The sequence below is a fragment of the Melospiza georgiana genome, chromosome 8 (genome assembly GCF_028018845.1).
Source record: "Melospiza georgiana isolate bMelGeo1 chromosome 8, bMelGeo1.pri, whole genome shotgun sequence".
NCBI lineage: Eukaryota > Metazoa > Chordata > Aves > Passeriformes > Passerellidae > Melospiza > Melospiza georgiana.
In genome coordinates this window covers 17,768,439-17,791,285 of record NC_080437.1, presented here as the reverse complement: position 1 = coordinate 17,791,285, position 22,847 = coordinate 17,768,439, and the positions used below count along the sequence as shown (strand labels likewise).

The 22,847-nt window shown below is 46.8% G+C and overlaps 3 protein-coding genes across 6 annotated transcripts in view; 2 read left to right on the top strand and 1 right to left on the bottom strand.

Moving 5' to 3' along the window:
- TLL2 (tolloid like 2) overlaps positions 1-4,850 on the top strand; it is an 85,452-nt gene extending 80,602 nt beyond the window's left edge. For both annotated transcript variants that reach the window (XM_058028858.1, XM_058028859.1), the window contains 2 exons: positions 798-1,048; positions 2,093-4,850. In XM_058028858.1, coding sequence (XP_057884841.1) covers positions 798-1,048; positions 2,093-2,227 — 386 coding nt within the window. In that variant the 3' untranslated portion in view covers positions 2,228-4,850. The remainder of the gene's footprint in view (positions 1-797; positions 1,049-2,092) is intronic.
- A 2,972-nt stretch (positions 4,851-7,822) lies between these two features.
- LOC131086052 (cytochrome P450 2C19) lies at positions 7,823-13,485 on the bottom strand. Of its 3 annotated transcripts, none has more exons than XM_058028786.1 (9): positions 13,286-13,485; positions 12,785-12,947; positions 12,164-12,313; positions 11,690-11,859; positions 11,098-11,265; positions 10,450-10,591; positions 9,946-10,133; positions 8,647-8,788; positions 7,823-8,369 (listed from the first exon to the last, which is right to left on the bottom strand). In XM_058028786.1, exons 1-9 carry the CDS (start codon positions 13,463-13,465, stop codon positions 8,188-8,190), a joined length of 1,485 nt encoding a protein of 494 aa, XP_057884769.1. In that variant the 5' UTR covers positions 13,466-13,485; the 3' UTR covers positions 7,823-8,187. The 3 variants fall into 3 exon arrangements, with proteins under 3 accessions (XP_057884769.1, XP_057884768.1, XP_057884770.1); XM_058028785.1 differs by having other exon boundaries at positions 11,098-11,274; positions 11,699-11,859; XM_058028787.1 differs by lacking the exon at positions 11,098-11,265 and having other exon boundaries at positions 11,699-11,859.
- A 3,640-nt stretch (positions 13,486-17,125) lies between these two features.
- On the top strand, positions 17,126-22,512 carry LOC131086592 (zona pellucida sperm-binding protein 4-like). Its single transcript, XM_058029678.1, is given in 14 exon segments — positions 17,126-17,324; positions 17,667-17,788; positions 17,867-17,963; positions 18,505-18,666; positions 19,049-19,251; positions 19,418-19,441; positions 19,443-19,501; positions 19,840-19,907; positions 19,910-19,960; positions 20,156-20,345; positions 20,417-20,564; positions 21,749-21,827; positions 22,133-22,249; positions 22,370-22,512. Coding segments are annotated over 14 exon segments (1,662 nt in total).
- The last annotated feature ends 335 nt before the right edge of the window (positions 22,513-22,847 follow it).

Genomic DNA, 22,847 nt, shown 5'->3' with positions numbered 1-22,847 from the left:
AATTTGAGGTATTTGGTTGAGCAATAATCCCTTTTGTTCCACATCAACCATTGGATAAGGAGGTGATGCAATTTAGCCCATGTACTGGCCCACCCTCAGAACAGGCCCACATTAGATTGATTGTAGTAGAAGCAGAGCTGTGCTGTGGACAGACACAGCTTGATTCTCCTATCTGTGCAGCCCAGAGGTGGGTGTGTTGTGCCAACATTCATTTCTTTGAAATCCCTGCCACTGTAAATAGATGAAACATGCTCGAAGTAGCCGTGCACGTGACACTGGTGAAGAAGTGTCTTCCTCATTGGCTGCAGGAAAGCTCTGCTAAAGCACACACGTTCTACACAAACAAAGGGCTACTTTTGTGCATTGTGTGGACAGAAAAGGATTGTTTTGGTCACCAGTTTTCTGATGTGCTTCTGCTTCCTGCTGACAAAATACTTGGGGTCAGAATTTCATCTACAGGACAAATGCAAAGAGCCAAAGTGATTTTTTTCTAATACAATAAAATTTCCCAGAGTATGTGTCAAAAAAACCCTGTCCTACAGTCTAAACTGATTACCTCTTTCCATGTGTGTTCTGTACCAAAAAAACAAAGTTCCTCTAAGCTCTGTGGGTCTTTGGATTCATGGGTGTCTGTAGAATTCACTGGTTTATTGTAGTTTGGTGCAGTGTTTAAGTACCTTTCCTATTGCACTTCAAGCTGGAAGTCTTCTCTGCTTATGACTGACCCAAAAGTGGGATGAGTCTTTGTTGTGACTAAGAACATTGAAAGACTGTTTTGTGTCCTTTTCTCCCTTCAGAGTGTGGTGGGATCTTAAAGGCTGAAGTACAAGCTAAGGATCTGTATTCCCATGCTCAGTATGGGGACAACAACTACCCAGGTCAAGCCAACTGTGAATGGGTGATTGTAGCAGAAGATGGTTATGGGGTGGAGCTAATATTCCAGATGTTTGAGATAGAGGAGGAGGCTGACTGTGGGTACGACTACATGGAGATTTACGATGGTTACGACAGCACTGCACCCCGTCTGGGACGCTTCTGTGGCTCGGGGGTAAGCCATGAGAGCAGGGATTTCAGAGGGGTCACTGAGGGGGCCAAGGAAGTACCCTCATACTGTTTTTGGGGAGGGGCAGCTGTCATAACTCGTACTGAGAATGCTTTGTGGCTGGGTTTTGCTTCTTTCCCTTCCTCAGGAGATCACGACCATTTTCTGTTACACAGTGTCGGCTGGAAAATTCTTCCTGACTGTCCTTTGTAGCCCAGGGCCATGTACAGCAGGATGAGACTGCCATGTTGCTGTGCCCCAGACCTGCCATCAGTCTTGTGTAAATGTGGGAAATGGCTTCCAAAGGCCAGTTTCATCCTGTGTTGTTTTCTGGCTCAAGCCAAGTTGTCTTGTGGCCGTGCAAGGGTGAACGGTGGAGAGACTTAGAGCTGTGTGATGCTTGCTGCCTTTAGGATGGCATGCTGTCCCCTGAACTGTCACCTGCATCCCCATTACTAGAAGTGATTCTAACATGAGTAATGGTGTGTGGTTTTTGAAATCAGAGGGTCTGTGTTTGATTTGTCTAGGCCTTCAGCAATGAAATGGAGATGTCTCTTATTGAATTTAAAGAGAGACAGTCAGGGACCAGGTGTGTGGAATGAAGATGGCTGGGAAAGGGAAGCACAAGGAGATTGCAGCAGGTCACAATAGTGTGGGACATAACCAGAAAGGTCATGTAAGATAAGTACCTGAGTTATCTGAACCCCAGGAGAGCCTCAGCTGCAAAACAGTTTCCAGTTTTCTCCTGAAAAGACAATGACAAATTTGAGTAAACCTGAAGACTGGAATGAGAATATTCAGGGAGGTCTGTGAAAAAAGCAGCTGGAAGGACTGGGGTTGTAGAGTGGACTGACATCAGTCTTCAAACATTAAGAACAAAGGAATGTGCTTAGGAAGGCAGATAAGGGCAGGAGGTACTGAGCATTCAAGTCTCCATGTTTACTGGCCAATCTGTCTTCACTGTGGGCTTAAACTCTAGTGTCATGGTGCAGACAGTTATTTAGTCTCCATATTTGACTACTGTGTACTGTCTTCTTTCCTTTTCTGCAGCCTCTGGAAGAAATCTATTCTGCAGGGGATTCCATTATGATTCGATTCCATACAGATGACACCATCAACAAGAAAGGATTTCATGCCCGATACATAAGTACCAAATTTCAGGATGCATTGCACATGAAAAAATAGTTTGACTGCTCCTCACAGATATACCCCATCTGAAGATTGAGACATTTAACTGTGATCTTTGTCTTTTATTTTTAAAGCTTCTGTGCACTTGGCCAAAAGCAGTGTACATTATTTTCTGTAACTAAAACTAAATCCAGCCTCAAAGGTTTTCCTCTGCAATTATTAGCATGACCCTTTCTTGTTAACCTACCCAGGACCAAAAAATTGTGTTTTAATCATACCTGCCAGGGCATAAACATTGTATTTTGCACAACTTGCCATGGGGCTGAATGAAGACTGAACTTGAATTGAGAATAGCCTTCATCTCTTGCATATCTTGTTTCTAGGTGACATTTCCCAAGCATCCACATGAGCTGTCTGAACATGTTTTCTGGAGCAAGTGTTTTGGACAGACATGCAGTAGGATTTTTTCAAAGGACTTTGTGAGCCACACCCTTCCTGCCCCAACTACTCTGTGCAATAAGAGACCAACCAGATGGCTGTGCCTGCATCACTCTTTCTGTCCTCTCTATTATTGTCTTGCTTATTGTTGAGTGGAGAGCAAGGCAGGGGACAGGGACAGTCTCTTCTAGCTACTTGGATTCCAGGGAATGAGGAGGACACAGTATTTGGTTTGTAGTAATTGTCATGGTATATGTTGAATGGAAATACTTCAATGCAGTGTTCAAGGCAAGGGCGGGGTGGCTGACAGGGAAATGTGGTGAGATGCAAGGTAAAGCTGTATGATGGTGGCAAAGCTCAGTGTTGACAGCCTGCCCCAGTTATATCACCATGCATGGCAGCTCAGAGGGCTGTGGCAGCAGTCCAGGCCCTGTCTTTATAAGGAATCTCTCCTTCTCACTCCACCCATGCCTGCTTTCTCAGCCTTCTTTACACTGCTTCCTTTCTGTAGCACCACTTCCCTGTGAGCCCTTCCTTTTCATAGTGGAGCTGCTCTCCCCAGGGCTCCCTCCCACAACCTAGAGGTGCTCTGCAACTTCAGCTGGCCAGAACATCTTGCTGAAGAAAACACTGGGGCAGGGGAAGTCATGGTGTCCCTGAGGCAGAGGGACACAGGCCATGCTAAGGTCAGCTTTGGTGATCTCTGGGAACCTGTCAAACTTGCAAGCTGCAGGCATGGGGCTAGAAATGGAAGAGTTCTTCTGGTTTCTGCTTCCTCCCCATTTGTCACTGGTGCTGGCCCAGTCTCTTAACTTCACGGCAAGGGTGCAAGTGAGATGGTGACTTTGACTTAGAGCACTTAAGAGTTATAAGGCTCAGACATGTTCTTGTTTGCCTATGAGAACTACGCAGCCACAGGCTTGAAGAATTAACAGGTAGCTTGGTGCTTCTTTCAGAAAAAAAAAAAAAGGAAAAGTATGTTTTGGGGGAACCACTGTAACTGAGCAGTTGACATGGGAGGAAAAAAAATACTTCATTCTGAATGTTTCATTAAGGCACTCACGGGCAATTATGAGCTAAAAGCTGAGGTATGTTAGCTTTAATAAAGTATTTATAATCCAAGAATTGCTATGTTTACATAACCATTGTGCTGTCAGGCTTTGGAGTGGCACCTCCTCTCTGGTGTATGACTGTGGAGAAGTGTGGGACCAGTGCCACTGTCTGGCACAAACAACATTCCTGGAGATAAGGGCATTTTCAGATGGATAATAAATAGAGCCAGCCCTCTTCAGAAATCCTTGAATAGAATATGGGCCAAGTATTGTGAATACTAGGAGAAGCAAATGCATGAAAATATTTTCTTGCTTAGATCAAGAAAAGTAAAGTAATTTATGCCTACACACAGAGGATTATTTGTATATAAAATGTGCATGTAGAAGACCAGTAGTCAAAGCCTTAATAAGTGTAATGTGAACAAAACTGTACCATGGACTATAGCTTTATTGCAGGCTGTATAAAATCATGTTATCTCTGTTTTGGTTTTTTTCGTTTGCTTTATTTCAGCTCTGCTTTGTTTATTTTTTCAAATTTCGTGGCCTTTTTACAGGCAAGACCTCTGATCTCAAGCTGTTTGACCATGCAGGTCTGGAGAAGTAAGCTCTGCTAGATGGGGTGTGCGTTTGTCCTTCTCTTCTTTGCTCCAGTTCAAGCAAAATTACAATAACTCAGGTCTGGAAATAAAGGTGTGACATCAATCCCTGTGAAACAGAAGCAAAGTTTCAGGTGACAAGCAGCAGTTCAAGTTTCCTGACCTTTTAGTGGCAGCAGTGACTCTAGAGGAAAGTGACTGTAGCAGGTTCCCATGTACTTTAACATCTTTTTTTCCATGTTCTGGTAATTTCCCATACAACCCAGACTGGTTTGATGCAGATGCTTGCAATGTGGTTTGACAGATCTACGACACTTGTTAGTGTTCATCCAGATGTCTTTTGTGACAGTGTGTTCACAAATACTGTACTGTGCATTCCAACCAATGATCTATGTAGAATATTTCTGCTGTACTGACTGGACTTTACAGTCAATAATACTAAATGAGTGAAATTTTCTTAAGAAAAACAATATCAAATCCTCTGATGTGTGAATATGTATTCTGGTCTTTGTGTGGTTTTACATTTCACTAACTAGAATAATTTTTAGAGGGGGAGAAGAAGAGGGTGTGGGGTCAATCACAAAAGTACCTGTGTCCGGAACAAATCTCTGCATTCATTAAAGACTGTGGATTCAGTTGTGCATTCTGTTGTATGCATACATTTTCCACTTCCTCAAGGGGAGGAACTCTCTTACTGCATTCCTTGTTTTGCCAGCTGTTGTTTGGGTCTGCAGGTAATACCCGGAAGGAACTTGGCTGTGGTCCTTTAGGTTTGTATTGGCTATTGCAATCAAGGGAGCATTTAGAAAGTGGGGCAGAGAAACAAGTTGGCCAGCCAAAGGGCTACATTGTCCCATGTGTTGCTCACACTTTAGGGGGCCTAGATGCCGGTCTGCAGTGATAAATATCAGGGATCAGAGAATTAGTCTGAAAGCGTTTTTTAAAGGATCAGCTCATTCGCTACACTACAATCCATGGCCTTCAGCAGCAGGTGCCAAAGACCCAGAGACTTGAAATTCCTGTGTGCAGGACCAGAGGGTGAGGTAGATATTCCTTACTGCAAAGTTTTAGTCCACAATCAGTGGCAGCAAAATGCTGCTAAGGCAGCACCTAAAATGCTTTTCTTCCTCTTTCTGTCCACTGCTTGATGTCTACCCTGCTTGCTAAGGACCATGTCTGAGTTCTTTCCCCAGCACACACCTAACTGATTAATGTTCCACTACCCAGAACAGTGCTGTGGTGTGTCACAGCTACTCAAACCTTCATGGTATCTGAATTTCCTCTCAGCTGTTCCCAAAGGCAAAGCAGGAGATGAAGTAAGGAATAAGGATCCCCATGTAGCCTTCTGCAGCCAAGTACCATGGCACAGCATGGCCCAGGGGCACAACTTACTTCAAACAAAGAATCATACCTCAGTCCAGACAGGCTCATTGGTCCCAGCATCAAGCCAGGAGAAATCTTCCACTTTGTCCTGGCATTTCCAGCAAATGCTCTGGCAGAGGAGGTAGTAGCCTTAGAAAGCAAAAGCAGGATTCCTCTCTGTGCCTTGTAAGTGCAGTCTTAGAGCAAGAAGCTACCTGATTTGCCATGCTTGCTGGTAGAGAAGATATGGAGGCTCCAGTCCCCTGAAGCCCAGCTTCCCAGGTGTGTGCCAGAGCCTGGATGTTCTGGACCTAGCCAGTTTGTCTGAATCAGCCCAAGAAAAATGCCATCTTTTCCACTTTGCAGGTCCTGCATGTGTTAGCAGGAAAAGAAGTTTATCCTAAAAGGAGCACTAACCCTGACATTGGGCAGTCTGCTGTTACTGCATGCAGGGATTTTCCATGGAGAAGTATGAAATGGTGAGTGGAAGTTGGGTCTTTGGATGGGAGTAACAGGGAGAGGTCAGAAAGGAGGAGAGGTGAGGCACTGGACCACCTATCTATTGGTTGGAAAGCTCCATGGGAGTGTTTAACCTCCCGTTCTCTGCCCCAACCACAGCAATCAAATTCACTGCTTCATTAGCTCTGCCTTTCCTTACCGTGCAAGAGATGGTTTCAAATACCTGCTTGGATTTTAGCATCTGCCCTCAGCCTTTCTGTCCTGGAGCTATTGTTGGGTCTTAGGGAAGTTGGAGCAAAGAGGAGGTTGGTGCCCTAGATTATGAAGCAGACCTCTGCAAGGTCATTCTCGTGAGCAGGTGTCAAGAGGATGCTGTCATTGTTCCAAATGACACAGCACTATTGCATCCAGCTTAGGATATGTTGAATATTATCCCAAATATTATCCTCTGTGTGATTGGTTATCCCCTGAGCACGTTCTGTGTTCTGGAGCTCTTTAGGAAGAGAACATTTTCTCACTGCCCTGTGCTTCTTATGCAGTTGTTGGTGAATTGTTGAAAGATGTTGTTTGTCATAGTTTTGTTCGTTGCCTCAGATGAATTAGCATACCAGTGGGCAGGAAGGACATGAATATGAATCATCCCCTCCAAGATCTCCAGATGTAAGCTGTTTTTAACTTGTTCTGACCAAACAAGTTAAGCAGGCAGCCTTAGACTAATGGAAACCTCAAGGTAATCTCCTCCCCACGTGCCTGGGTCTCATACGTGACTGCTGTTTCTGCTTGCACACCTGTCCATTAGATGCAATCCCAGATGAGCAGTCAGCAATGGTTTGCCGTTGTTTTAGAGTAGACAAGCAATAGAGCTGCATCCTCATGGGAAAAACTTGAGGGACAAGGAGGGATGGACCTGAGCTAAGGGCAAATGTGATATCTCTATCAAAGTAATTCTAAACATTTCCAAAAGGAGGTGGGAATGGGGCCAGAGAGCTTCTGCCACAGTGGGAATTCTTGCACACTGTTTTCTCTGCAGTATTCACATGGTCTCTGAGTGCCTTGTGAGAACCAAGCACAGAAATTATATTTTGCCACTATGACTTTTGTATGACCATGATGCAGGGGACAAGAAGTATCTATGTAAATGAAGATCAAGACAAACACAACAAACTGAACATCCAGACACAACCAAAGGCCACAGGAACAAAGAAGCCCAGGAGAAAGTAATCTGTGGTGGAATATTTTTATTAAAACCATCTGGCCTCTTACTGAAAGAATGGCACCAAATTGTAGCTGGAGGCAGAAATAAGAGACACTACCCTTTTCCTAAATGAATTCATTTTAATAAAGAGCATCTAAATCCCTGCAGTGATACTGATGGTAGAAAACAAGTGCCAGAGAGTTGGTTACAGTCTCCAATGCTCAGGTAAGTGACCTCCTTGCAACAGGCTGCAAAAAGCATGAATGCGTTCTTTTCATTAGGCAGACAGGCTGCAGGACACCCTTCCCCTCCAGCACCGTGAGCCTTCCTGACTTGTGGTGTGCTGTGGCTGCTCTGGAGCTCCCTGCAGGCAGCAGCAGTGAGCACAGTGGGTGACAAAGGCAGGATCCTTGCCCAGGAGGGACAGCCCTTCCCACAGGGTGCTGCCCACAGGCTCTGCAGACCTACTCTGCAGTGCAGCAGCCGATGTGGGCACTGCCCCAACCCAAATTAAATAACAGCTCAAATCGTCATAAACAGATGTTTGTTTATTGGATCATGAACGTACACACATGCAGCACTATCCATCTGCAAAGCCAGGTCTTGGAGGGACACATGCTGTGGGAGAGCCAGGGGAGCTGTGCTGGTGAGAAAACCAACAGTGGCTGTTTGATGCAGCCACTGCACTCAGTGATCCTGTGACAGGGCATCTGTGCAAGAGGCTGCAATGTCACCCAGGGCCTCCTGCGTGGTGGAGTTCTGGGAGGCTTCAGAGGTCTCTGCTCTGTGCCTTGTGTTTGGACTGCCTTCCTGAAGGCTTGGGAAAGGTAGGCCAGTGCTCCTGCTGTTGATTTTAGTAAAGAACATGTAAAGGAATAGCCAGTTTTAGGACACTGGAGAGTGGTTCAGTGCTTTTCAGCGGGGGACAGCACAGAGCTGGTAGGCAGGAGGTACATTGCCTGTCCCACTCAGAGTCGGGGTAATGTTGAGCTCCTGGGGGTTGACAACAGACTTCAAAGTAAAGTTCTGCAAGATGGTGGCTATGAGTAAGAATATCTCCATTCGTGCCAGGCCCTCTCCTGGGCATATTCGTTTTCCTGAAAGTGAAAGCAGCAAATAGAACTCAATGGGAGTTTCTGAGTAGACCAGAGTTTGTGCTTAGCAGCTGTGTTGCACAGCTTTGTTTACTACACACAGTCATAGCAGTGAGACAGCTGTCAAAGTTACCGTGGACATTTTCAAGAGAAGAATTTGTTGGCAAAAGACCCCTGACAGTTTGGATGGGTGTGTGAAGGAAGAACAGCAGGGAAAGACAGGGTTATCACCAGAGAAGGAGGCTGACAGAGAGAGGAAAAGAGCAAACCTGTGCCTTACCTGCTGAGAAGGGCATGAAGAATTCACTCTTCTTAAAGCTGCCATTCTTATTCAAGAAATGTTCAGGATTGAACTCATGTGGGTTTGGAAACGCTTTACTGTCATGGAGGACAGAAGTGAGAACTGGAAAAATTGTAGTGCCCTGGAGTAACACAAGAGGAGCAGAACATGAAAGGCTGGCAAATGAGGTTACTTAATCTGACAGCCTGCCAAGTTGAGACTGTGCATTCCTGTATAACCCTACATGTGCCTTTGGTTTCTCTTTAGAGACCCTTCTTTAGAGGAGACAGATTTAGGGAGACCCTGCTGAATGTCACAGCAGTTGTTGGCTGCTCTTCCTGAATTCTCCCTGAATTCTCCAGGGTATTCATTCTGACCTTGTGCTGGTCATCAGGGGACACCCTACCTAATTCTTCTCTTTCATGGTGTTTCACAATAATGACTTTGTAGATGCACCATGACCTTTCTATTCTACGAGTCCAAAATATCAAAAGCACACAAGGTTGTGGAAAAGAAGTTCCTGTGGAATTCCCCCGTCCTCACAAATTTCTCCTGCCACAATCCTCTACTTCCCACTTCCTGGCCAGCCGTTGACAGGGGCTGGAGTATTCAGCAGCGATGACACAAGAGTTCTCTGCTGATGGCTAAGCAGTTCTCTGGGTCCTGCCTGATGATTTTGCACAGAGAGCTGGAAATCACTCCACCAGCAGCCCATGTACTGTTGTTTCCCAGCTGCCCACAGTCACCCAGAAGAGCAACAAGCACTGCTGCAGTGAGCCAGGCCAAGCCACGGGCTTCTCTGGCCCACCAGCCTGCCTCTGGCAGTGGCCAGCAGAGACTGCCTCAGGAAGTGTGCTAGAACAGAACCAACAGGTTTGGCTTGTTCCATTCAATGCAAATATCACCTACAGTATTTTGTGGCTCAAAATCTTTCTGTGCTCAATAACCAGCAACTGACTTTGCTCCCAAGCATGTGCCCAAGCTGTCCTGGATGGTGGTGAGCTGCTCCTCAACTTTGTGTGAGGAGTCTTTTGTGTGCAGAATCACCGCTCTAGTTTGTGAACCTAATGCGCTTCTGCAAATATGTAAAGCTTCAGAGCAAGGGAACAAAAGTGTTGGTCAGAGCTACTGTTTTAGTGTTGGCCCACAGAGCATCAAGAAGGGAGTGCAAGTCAGCTCCAGCTGCCTGAGGATAAAACACTCACAATGGACTGGGTGAAAACAAAATCATGCCACAACAGTTCTAACTTGTGGCTTGTAACTGACAGCCTAAGAACTGCTGAACTGGAGGGAGCTCACCTTAGGAATGACGTAGTCTCTGAAGCTGGTATCTTTGGTCACAGTGTGAGGGAGAGCCAGGGGGATAAGAGAGATGAAGCGCTGGATTTCATGGACCACGGCATCTGTGTAGGGCATCTGGGACCGGTCAGCCACACAGGGTTTTCTTGATCGTCCTACTACCTGGTCAATCTCTTCTTGAATTTTCTCTGTCATGAGAAGCACAAATCATCAAATGGGTAAATAAAACCAAACCCATCTAAATAGGTTGCTGTAAACTAGTAACAAATCTCAGATGGCAGGAGCATTAAGTTGATTTTGATGTTGACTGGAACACAGCTAACACTTCTGCCCATGCAAAGAAACTTGTATTGATTTGGCTAAATAAAAATGTGGACCCAGTCAGGTCCCAGAGAGAAAAAGAGAGAGAGAGATATGAAGGGAAAATCTGGGAGGAGGATGTGGTGTTAGTCATGTGCCCAGCCCAGGGGAACAGCTAGAGAGGAAGAGGTCACAAACTGGTACCTTGTATCTTTGGATATTTGAGAAGAAGCAGAAGCCCATATCGTACAGTGGTGCTTGTTGTCTCAGTTCCAGCAATGAACAAGTCGAAAGCACTTGTTATCAGGTTCTTCATGTGGAAACTGGAATTGGGACGATCTTTCTCCTAAGGAAAAGGCTTTGTTTTTCCTCTGGCTGAGATGAGAGAAAGTGGCCCTTTCACATGTCATCCCAGACCTTCCTTTTCTCCTAGAGCTGTGGCATGTCTCTGCTAAGGGGCAGCAGCCATCTGGGGCATTGCAATGCAGCCTTTAGCAGTAAACTCAATACTAGCCTCCTTTTAAGCTGTGCACTGAATGGCACTCTACTGCTTGTTTGCTGTGTCTAATGCTTTCCAGTGAAAGAATTGCAAGACCAGACTGAAAAAGTCCCTGTGTTTTGGTGAAAGCAGAGGAAGCTCTCCCTCTCCAAACAGTAGTGGTGGCTGGTGAGCACGCAGACCCAGAACTATAAGCTCTAACAGAGGCAGTATGTGGGGTATTGTTGCTGTTTTCCTATTTCACAGCTGAGTTGGAAGGGGTCATCCCCATGTCTGTGTTACTTATGAGAGGGAAGGACTCAGCATAGGTATGTTTGAGGTTTGGGGACAAGCTGGCACCATCTTCTCCTTACCTCCTGCATTTTGCTGAGGAAACAATCGATGAAATCCTGAGGGGAGTTGGGATCTAGGGAGGCTTGGTGCAGCTTTACCTCCTCTGCTACAAAGGCTTTTAGAGCATCAAATTCTCCAAATATATTGTTGTGTGGGCCAGGCAGGTAATCCATGATATTTGAGAACATCTGGTAGAGCTGGAAGGAAAGAAACAGGAAGATCCCTTGTATGACATTTGCCCCATCCTTTGATACTAACCAAATGCCCAGAAAAGCCACAACCCTGTCAACTGAGCCAAGCAGAAGGACTATGAGGCTGAGCAGTCTGGCAGGACTTGCATAGTAGTAGTAGTAGTAGTAACCTTAGAAGTGGAGAAGAAAGTTGTCCAGGGCTATTAGGAACTATTGCACGTAGCTGGCAAAGCCAATTCCAGCTTTGGTGAGGGAGTTTCTTGCTCTTGAATGAAATGCCTTCAGTGCAGCCTCTGCACTGAAGTAGGACCCCATCAATGCTCTCATTGATGGGGTCCTACTTAGAAGACTGAAATGGAACTTCATTGGGAAGGAGGCCTCCTGCTCCCCTAGGAGAATGTTGCCACTGTGAAATGCCTACTGAACGTACCTGTCCCCAGCGGGAGTTCATCATCTCAAAGATGTTGTTCATGTTGTCCATCAGAGCCAGGAACTTCTTGTCTTTATAATCATATCGTTTCCCAAAGACAATGGAGCATATGACATTGGAGACAGAACAGCTCAGCATGAAGGTTGGGTCAAAAGCTCTTCCTGTGATTTCAGAAACATTACAGACTATTAAAAAAAACCCCATGAAATGTTGTTTGTCTACTTATGGCTACTGTGTGTAATCTGAACTCTGGTTGTTAGTGGAAATATCAGATCAGTCTCTGAGTGACACAGAAGGGTCCTCCAAACAGAACAGGACATGATCACAAAATTATTTCAGCTTCATAAAGAGGAGTAGCTGGTGCATGGACCAAATCCATAGGAACTTCATTCCATGCTAAAGAAGTGAGCTCCCTTAATAGAGCCTATTTTTTCAAACATAAGATATATTAAAAATGGATTGTACCCTTTGTTTTGTTGATCTCTTCAAGCAAGTAGTCAGATTCCTCCTGTATCCTCTCTTCAATGCTCCTCTTCCCCATTCCAAAGTTCCGCAGAGTGGTGAGAGAAAACCGCCGGACTTGTAACCATAGCTCATTGTTGCTAAAAATAATCCCTGCAGAAGAAGAAAGAAGAGGAAAGACATGTCTTGGGCATGCTGGCTGTGAGATGAACAGTGGCTCATGGTGACAGTGAATCCTGTCCCTGGAGAGCACTGACATGGCAGCGTCACAGCATACTATGGTTTAGAGGTTCTGTAGTCCAACTGCCTGCTTTTGGTCTTCTCCACTACATGCCCAACATCCTCGTGAATAATTCATACTCACCCATACACAATTTCCCTTGCTGCAGCTGCAGGCTGCTGCCCCTTGCCATTTCCCTGCCCATCTTTGAGAGCAATCTGGCTCCCCTTCTCTGCCACCTCCCACCCTCTGAGTGGCAGTAGCCTTCTCTGGCTTCCCCTCTCCAGGTGGATTGCACCCACCCCATGCAGTTTTCCCTCGTGCAAGGTACACTCCAGCTCTAATCTGCTGATCACATGCTCAGCCCTTCCCTTCTCCTTCAGAAGCTCAGCCAGCAAACATACCTAATCCATTGTTAGCCCTGTCTCCAATTGGCATGTGTCCCCTGGAAGCAAACTCGTCTGCGCGATCGACCAAGGCTTCTTTCACCACATCGTATCCATGCAGCACCACCACTGGGTCAGAGCCCAGGTGCACTGTGAACACGGGTCCATACTCTTCACTGAGCTGTAAAAATGCAAGAGAGAACATGGCCATGGAGCAAATAGTGAGGAAGAGTGGGGAAATCTCCTTGCTGCTTCCTCCCACAGCAGGCAGTTAGCCTCACACATTGGTAACATCAAGATTTGGGTCTCTCATGATAAATGTGGCTATGCAGATGGGTCCCACCTATCAGGCCCTAAACAACATGGCAACAGCAATGAGGGAAAGCAGCTGCAATCCCCATGACTTTTCTGCTCCTCTGGAATTGCAAGTCATTGAGCCATAGCCACAGGCTGACCCCACACACAAGTCCCACAGATTTCTCACCCAAAGCAGAATGACAGAAAAAGAAGTGGCCTTACCTTCTGCAGGGTTTTGGCCAAGTTACTTGGTTTCACCTGCAGCAGGTTGCCTAGAATGGGAAGGGGAGCTGGTCCTGGAGGCATCTTCCCCTTCCCAGACCTCCCTTTCCATGCTGCAAAGGAGAGCAGGCAGGCAATGCAAACCAGGATGACAACAGTGGCTCCTCCCAGGAGCTCCATTTTCGTCTGTGGCTCAGGAGGGAGTGACTCTGGCTGTCAGAATCTGAGTTTATATCCCAAAGGTCTATGTTAGTTCAAGAGCAGGTTTTGGGTCACATGATTGAGTCAGTCAATGTTTACTAGTCAATCATTTGTCAGATTGCCCTGTGTTATGAAACTAAGACTTTTATTGGTATTAATTATTCTTTTAAGTCACACCTTATCTCAAACAACTGCAGAAGCCAACAGAGATTAGGAAATCTGTAATGTGCTCACAAAACTTGTTTTCTTTTATCTAGACTTAATTGTTAAAGAAATCATGGTAGGGGGACAATGTCCTTCTGAGGCACTCACAGATATTCACTGTCACAAGAACATCTTCCGAGTAGTTCAGTGACATTTGGGTCTTCTGTTCTTCCGTATTGATTGTGCAAGCCGTCAGTGCTGTGAGCCATCCTTCATTGTTCCTGAAATCTTCCTGATGTTATTAGTAAACTTCATACTGTATGTTATTTGCTAAAGGACAAGCCACTGTGTTTTCCTCAGCAATTGCTCAGCAATAGCCCCAGTCTCTCTCCATGACTCATGTGAGTCTGGCCTCACAAGAGAGGAGAGTATAAAATATCTATCCAGCAAGGCTAGAAAGGTCTCCAGACATGACAACAGACAAGAAAGGACTTGCTGGGTGAGATTAAATGAACATGTAAGAAAAGGGGACAAAACCTTGAGACTCTGACCTCCTCAAGGGCTCCTAGAGGAAAAAAAGAGAAAAGTAGAGAGAAGAGAGAAACCCAGAACTTGAGAGAGTCTCTGGGAAATGGCTTCCAAAACTGGGACAGAGATGTACTTGTCTGAGGCTGGGTATAGGCCATTGCAACCTGGCAACTTGTCCTTGCACTTACCAAAGCAGCTCACCCAACCTACAGCTGGAAGCTGGCATGCACAGGTTCTTGTTTTTTTGATGTCTAACTCCACTATGAGGAACTAGTGCTCTGGAAGTTCCCTAGGTGCTCTGGGAGACAGCAGAGCATGTCGACTGTGTTGCAAGGGCTTAAAAAAGAGCTGGAGGCTTCCTGCCCAAGATTGCCCATGGCCTGCGTACCAGGGGGGTCCCAAGAGCAATGGCAGGGGCTGGTAGAAAACCCTCAGGGCTGTGCTCATGTTGTTCAGTCTGTCCTTAACCCTCTGTCTCTCCTGAACTGTGACACATTTGCAGGCAAAACTGATTAAAAGGTGTTGCAAGGATAGGAGATGTGGGACTTGGTGGGAATTAGCAAGAGGCGTGGCTGAGCTGAGTGCTTCGTTGAGGCATACTGTGTTTACTGCACAGCAGTGTGTTAAGGTGAGTTTCCCTTCCACTCAGAGGAGCTAGTGAAGATCTCTATCCCTTGCAAAAGTTTTTGTACCTTCTCTACAGAAGGGAGTTCTAAGTCATCCTTGTTCTCTTGGATGGGTGCAACAATTTTCTAGTTGTTCATTTTAAATCTTATTTTACTTCTTCGAGAGCTTTGGTGGAAAAACCAAAGTGCCAACAACTTTTGGCTAGTTGCTGGGCAGAATTCCTGCATCAGCTCAGATGCTGACAGGGCAGTTTATGGAAGTTCATGTAGGTTCATGGACTTTCATCTAATGAATGTAAAGTTCATGAGAGTTTGCACTTTGACATGAGGTAGCTGCCAGCTAGCAGCGTTCATGACCGTACCACCTTGTCTACAAAGTTCCCTGTTTCCCATGGCACTCATTGATCAGACTAGTGGTCCACAGAGAGGTTTTCTTCACCTACCTTCATCCTCTGCATGTCCTTCCTGTCTGTGGTGGTCTTGGCTGCTGTCTAACCTGGTGCTTAAAACTGGGTCACTGGAATGCATGAGCATGATCAAATGGGTGAGGAAAAGATTTCTGAGGAAGAGAGACCTGCTTGTTTCATTTCAGCTAGGCTGGTTTCCACTTTCCATTTTCCATAACAACTTCTTTCAAACAAAGCATTTAATTTCCCTGAAGTTCAGGCTCCTCTGAAGAGCCTTCCATCTCTACAAGATCAAACACAGCTATTTGGTGTCTGTGTAGGAACTAGGAAAGGGCAGTTGCCTGAAACTGTTCTCAGCATAGGTACTCCTTGGCAGATCTACAGCACTTCTGGGGTTCTTTCATGTAGAATTATTCTTCAAGTCCATGTAGACATTTTTTTTTTTATTATCAGAAGTAAAGTATTGATGGGTTAATGTATAATAAAAGTACTTCCCTATAGCTCCAGTACTTTACTGATTTTTACCCAGTTATCAGCAGGTAATGCAGCCAAAAGAAGCACTTGGCTGTCATTCAGTGATGATGTGGTTGGGGCATACACAGTTCATACAGGCTTCTAAAGAGATGAAGCCTCCCTCCTTGCCAAAGTCCAAATGTTTTCCCTGGTGTCTCTCCTCAGTTGCTGCCTGGTGCCCTGGCAGGCACTGTAGGGAGCACAGTTGGTTCATGAGGGCTGCTCAAGCCTCAGCTATGCAGGCAAGATGCCAAGACCCATTGCCTCCATCTCCTGTTGTGCACAGCTGCTGGCAAGGTCTTACACTTTGTGGAGCAGCCATCCTGGCAGAGGTAGGCACAGTGACCTTCTTGACCAGCTGGGATCATGGCATCTTGCACAGCTGTGCAGCAAAGATGGGCTGTGGGCTGAGGTGGAAGGGCAAAGGAAATGCCTCCCTCAGACTCAGCTGTTGCCCACCCACCTTGCCTGTGGTGAGGGCTGGCTGGGGCCAGGGTACTGAGGCTGTACGGTGCTGTGCAGACATCCAGGAGCTGGAGAATCTGCTAAAAGGCAGAAGTGTAAAGACATTTACAGTTTCATGGTATGAATGCAGAAACATGCATGGAAAGATGGACTATGAGGCATTTGCTTAGTGTGGCTGCCTGATGTGTGGCTGGGGAGGAGACTCTCCATGACACCTTGCACTTACAGGCAGGCAATGGCTGCTGGCAGGCAGTTTTCTCTGGGATAACAAAAGCTCCCCTTGCCTGTGTTTCAAGCCCATCTCAGGGGCCACCTGCCACTTTTTGGGGGTAGGGATCCCAGAGAGCATCCTGCCACTTACCAACCAGGTCTGAACCAGTCCTGCAACTATCCCCACACAAACACACTGCAAACAGGGCTGTAAGTCCACAGCCAAGAGTGCTTATGGGGAATCACCACTGTTTAAGTGTGCAAGGCCTTCTGAGCTCCATGATTTCTCACAGATTTTAAGTGGAGGGCTCTTTCTGTGCGTTTGTGTCAGCACCCTATGTCTGGCATTTGAACCCGTATGATCTTTAAAAGAATAAAAGAGCATTGTCACTGTTTCTTGCACTCATGCCATGTATTGAGCAATTAGAGCAGCAATAGGGTGCATGGGGAGAAGCAACCAGATTTCCTGTGTGTCTCAGCTGTGGGAAGAACTCAGGGTAGGAAAGAAGCTTTGAAGACCCTCCTGGGGCTCTACAGTATGAATACAGACCTGTCTCTTGACCTTAGTTCAATTCTTGCCCTTTGGTTTTCTTCAAAGAGCACCAGCAGACTCTGCTGAGTTCAGGTGAGGGCAATGGAAGGTGTTAAACTGCTGGCTGGGTCCACCTGGGCACTTCAGGGATTTCTGGTCTCAGCTGGCTTCACAATTTAAAAGGACTAGGCTAAGAGCCTAGCAAGAGAGCAGGATGGTTGTTGAAGGGTGGTCTTGGGCTGCATCAGGAGTTATGCTCTTCTGGGTGTTTCTTGGCCCCCTGGCTTTGGTTCTGGGGGCTGCTATCAGTGTTTTTTCTGATCCTACCCTGCTGACTTGTGGCCAGAAAAGTTTACAGCTCACCTTACCACCAGGCTGGGAAGGGAATGCTTCATTTGTACTGACTACATTGGGTGAGGCAATATCAAGAGGCATTTTTAGCCATATCTTTGCCCAAATGCAGAGGTGCATGGAAGGAGAGGAAAGGAACAGGTTTTGATGTGCAGTGCTGTTGAACTTCACTGAAGTTCTGTGCATCTTGCATAATCTGGGGGCTGTTTATATCACACAGCTGTCAAGGACTTGGTGAAGTGCTGTGCCTGGATCTAGATGTCTTGGCTGCTGGATTCTCTCACTGCTGTTCCAGACCCTAATATTTTCTAGGTCCCTGTTTCCTACAGAAAGGTAGGCTTGTAGTGGGTCTAATCTGCAATGTGGGACTCTGAAGCCCCTGCTGCTGTGTCCCCTTTCCCTAGATACTGAAGGGAAGGCACATGCTCTACAGAATGACTCTGGCTGTGGGCTCTTGGTATCTGGGACTCCAGAAGGCTCCAGGAAAATATCGGTCTCTTATGCAGGCTGTTATGTCTTTGAGTGGGTGAGTGGCCTTAGGGATTCTCCTGGGACTGTAACTACTGCTTCTCTGGCTGTCCTGGCTGGTATGGCTTTTCCCTAGGATCACAATTACCTCATACTGGTTGGGCTTGAAGGAATAGATGCTGCTGGGCAAAAGGTTCTTCATGAAGAGACTCTGCTCAGGTGCCCTATGGACCTTCCTGATAAGATACAAGCACCTGTCAGAATCAGTACCATTCCTTTCAGATGGCTCCTAGTCAATTTGGGGGCTAGGAAAGGGGACTTACTGCTGTGCAGAAATCTCCATGAAAAAAGGTTTGGACATAGGAGCCACAAACTTGCTGTGGACTCTTGCCTCTCTGCAGGGTCAGCAGGTGAATATGTACATCATTCTCCCAGCCATGTTCTGGCTACATGAGTTCAGCAAGGTCAATGAATTAACTAGAGACTAGGTACAATGATTTCCTTAATTACCACGAGTCCATCTAGAAAGCTTTATCTTGACAGATCCAATGTAGGTCCAGTTTCCTGTACATGGCCTCGGGGAGTCTCTGCTCCATGGAAATGCAGGTCCCTCCTGAGCAGGCTTCCATGCCAGATCCAGGCCATGTGTCTGACCCTCACCTAGCTCTCACTTCCCTTGATTTGTATGCAGAATCACCAGGACTCCTTCAACCAGTGTCCTTCATGTCTTTGTCCCCCTGCTCTTGTGCTTTATCTGCAAAGACCTGCTGTTTTTTCCAGCCCTGGATGCTCCAAGCAGCAGTGTCTGTCTGGCTGTTCCCAGCCAGGACTGGCTGCTGTGTGCCTCCCTGCCTATCAGCCAGGGAGACTGTGAAGCACGAGGCTGCTGCTATGACCCCAGAGACAGGATGAAGCCTTGCTACTTTGGTAACACAGGTAAGCCTGAGCACCTGTTCTCCCTCCCTCCTGAGCTGCCGCAAAACAGGATTTCTCATTTTACTGGCAGGGCAAGCCAGCACTTGGTGTGTACCACTCCTGCAGGTGGCTCAGGGCTATGTTTTTGGCTGCCAAGAATATCATGTCCCAGTCAAGTGTCCAGCATTTTCCACTCTATTGCAACACACCTGGTTTTATGCCCAGCATCGGTGGTGTTGTTGGAACTGGCTGCACTTGTCTTGCCATACTTAGCACTTGTTTTGTGGGTTAAAGGCAGGACATCATGCAGGACTTGCTGGTCTTGTCTTGGTTGTGATGTTAGGGCGTCCTTCCCATCTCTCTTATCTTTGAGCTCAAGAATGATTCTATCTTTTTCTCTGAGTGACAGCTCATTGCACACCAGATGGCCAGTTTTCCATTGCTGTTTCTCAGGATGTCACCCTGCCACCTGTTGCCCTGGGCTCAGTGCAACTGGCCAGTGGACACAGTACTGGCTGTGTCCCTGTCCTAACAAACAATGCCTTTGTTGTGTACCAGTTTCCACTTTCTGCCTGTGGCACTACTTTTCAGGTAAGAGCTGCAGCTGTTGCTAGGCTGGAAGACCTGGAACAGCCTGCCATGGCTTTGGCTGCTCAATGGTCATTCTACAGACTTCCACAGGCCAAATGCTGTTCTCCAGCCTCATGCTGATCCAGCCTGACTTTACCACAGTGATGGTGCCTGTCTGTCATTCCTGATGAATGCAGACCAGGCCATATATGAGAATGAGTTGGTGGGCAAGCAGGGATGTGAAGACTGGGAGCCTTGGCTCTGTCACTAGGGATAGCATTTTCAGGTATTACCCTGGGGCTGATGTTGCTGGGTGTCCCTGGGTTAAATGTCGCTAGAGAAATTCCTGCTTGTCACAACCTCTGATTTCACATGAGGGCCCTGGAGTAGGTTAAAGACCAGTGTATCTCTAATTATTAGGAATAAAGCTGGAATTGATCAGTGACAATCTGCAGATTCTCAAATCTAAACACTAAAGAGAATTTCAAGTATTTGTTAAAAGGAAGTGACAGAAGAAAGGGGATATAAGTAATTAAAGTAGATGATAGGTTGCTATATTGGAGAAAGGGGATATCAGAGTGGCTTTTCTTATTTGCCTGATTTGGAGCTTTCCTTTCCCACCAGGCTATATGTCCGATGTACTTATTTCATCAGTGGGAGCTCCATTCCCTTGAGTGCTCAGGTCTTCACATTGTGGCTGTGTCTCGGCCAGGTCCTCTGTCTTTGGAGCTGCATGTTGCCTCAGGTAGGACAGGTTTGCAGGACCTGCTCAAGGCTCTCGGAGCAGGGCTCTGGTCTCTGATGTGTAACAGTGGAGTATTGATGGGTTAACCCAGCCCTGCTTCCCTGCCATGGTGGGAATTTACTGATATGGCTCTAAAGGATGCCTATTCCTGCTTCTTGCTGCTCTTAAATGGCTCTTGGGTTTCTTCTGTCCCAGATGGAAGCTATACTTCCTACTATATTGACAGTGACTATCCTGTTGTGAAGACTCTGAGAGATCCTGTTTATGCAGAGGTCAAGATCCTTCAGAGGACAGACCCAGACCTGATTTTAGTTCTGCACCACTGCTGGGCCACACCAAGCACCAACCCCCAGCAACAGCAGCAGTGGCCAATTTTGGTGGATGGGTAAGTGACTTGTAAAAACTTTGGATCGAGGGAAATCTTGCTCTTTTTCACTGCTTACCTTTCCTCCTCAGATGCCCTTATGCAGGTGACAACTATCAGACACAGCTGATGCCTCCAAGTTTCACCTCAGGACTACTTTTGCCCTCTCATTATCAGCGTTTCACTCTCTACACATTCACCTTTATGTACTCTACTTCCCATGAGAAACTCTCTGGACTGGTAAGATCCTGTCCTGCCTGCCTAGTTTCATACTGAAGTAAAATGTGTGAACATAAGAACCACTTCATGACAATGAGTCTCTTGGTCTCCTTGGGGGAATGGGGCAAAGACTAGGAAGATCCCCTGCTGAAATAGAAGGGGAGAGGTTAATGCCAAAAACCTCATTCCCTGAAGTGAATGTGATAGAGGTAAGAGACATCACTTTTGGAGTGTGACAGAAAATGTGACTACTAGAAGGATAGTAGTGTACCTAAGCAAGTGTTGTCTGGTGAATTAGCTTAGGGTGTGTGCTCTAGCTACACTAATCAATATTCTCCAAACTACATTTCTTGCCCAAAATTACTTGGAAATAAACTTTGAGTACATTTTTAAGCATCTGGGCTCTGAATCTCGTTGAGCCCCTCCAGGTGTCAGGGAGAAGCACTGTAAGGCCAGATTGGCCCGAGCTTGAAAGTGTGCGGTGTAAAGCTTTCAAAGCTGCCTCGGAGCGGACAGCAGAGGGCTCCACGGCTACAGGCTGGGTGTGAAACAAGCCGAACAGACCTTCCTGCTTTCCCCGGTAAGGACCGGGCCCATGGTATGGAGCTACCTCTCCTCTTAGCAGCCCATATGGTGCTGTGGCTTTGAATTTGTCCCTAAAACAGTGTTGAAAGCAGATGTTCTTGCTGACTGCTGAATGGCACTTGCAGAACACCAAGACTTTCTCTTCATTCTGCCGTCTCTCAAGCCCAAGTGAGTAGGCATGGGACAGGCTAGAACCTGGGAGGCAGCAGAGCTGACTCAAAGTGGCCAAAGGATTATTCCATGCTGCATGATTTTATGCTCAGCGGTGTAAACTCTGGGGTATTTCATTTTCCAGGACAGCTGATGCCCCAACTGCCTGGGCACTGACCTGCCTGTAGGAGGAGAGCAGGTGACTTGCTTTTACATCACTTGTGCTTTAGGTCTTTTCTTCCCTCTCCTCCTCTCCTTCACTTCTTTAACTGTCTTTTCTCTCCAGCTACAGGTTTTCTTGCTTTTGCTCTTCCTATTCTTTTTCTGCCCTGCTGGGGCAGAGTATGGGGAGTGAGTACGCAGCTGTGTGGGTGCTTAGCTGCTGGCTGGGGTCAGTGCAGCGCACTAGGATATCACCAGGCCCCAGACAGTGCCTGAGGGATTTCAGGCTGTGTTCCATTTCTCTCTAGGTGTACCTGCACTGCAGTGCTTACGTGTGCCACCAGTCTGTAAAGGAGTCCTGCATCCCCTCTTGTCCTTCCAGAGTCAGTAAGTGTCCTGGCCTTCTGCTCCCTTGCCAAGGGGCAGCAAGAGCCTAGTCTCCAAGCTGGGGAGGAGGAGTCATGTAGCCCATGGAGGAATTCCCTTAAGGCATGGACAGCTTGAGAAAGCATTTCCTGCTCCTTTCCACTGACTAAGGGCTCTTCTTATGCCAAAAAGACAGAGGTCTTCATGGGCTCTTAGCTCTATGTGGGCTCACATGGAAACTGTGGCTTCAGCACTTTCCGTGTGTTGGGAAGCTGACCTTCAGGGCTCTACCTCTTCTTACCTACAACCTTCATATTGCTCTGTAGGGGGTAAAAGGAGTGCAGAGCCTCCTTTTCAGGAAGGTCCTTCCCATGTCTCCAGCAAAGGCCCTGTGATTTTCCTCCAGCATGAGCTAAGACAGGATGCAGCCAAGGATGGCCTTGGTAAGTGTGGCAGCAGGGCAGGGGAAGGGGCCTGGTCTAAGGCTTTTCTGCAGAAAGGCTGAGCCCCTCGGGCATCCCTATGCTCACTGGGAGCATTCATTGGGGTGTCTCTCCCCACAGGAGCAGCTGTGCATGCTGCAGCCCCCTGGGCTCTGGGATTTGCTGCTGTGGCAACTGGGACAGCTCTGTGTGTGGTGCTTGTGGTTTCTGTGCTGTGGCAAAGGAAGGTGTCAGCCATGCATGAAATCAATAGATTGCAATAAAGTGACTGTCAAACCAATTTGTTTGGTGGACCCCTTCCCCTGGAGACCCTAGCTGTAAGAATTTATTTGCAAGGCAAAAACTACCCCAGTGGCTGTGCAAGCTTTCCAAATGCTCTGAATTCATCTCACTCTGGAATTCTTCTGTGTTTGGTGTTACTTGTCTGCCATAGACAAACTGGAGACCTTGTCAAGGCCTGGGCTGCAGACTGAGGCAGGATTGCTGCTGGGTGGTGCTGACATTTCTGTTAATGAAACAGAAACTTTTGAAAGCCACTGCTTTCAAAAGTAGTGACCTAGGCTCCATTCCAACACTGAGCAGAAGTACACCAAAGCTC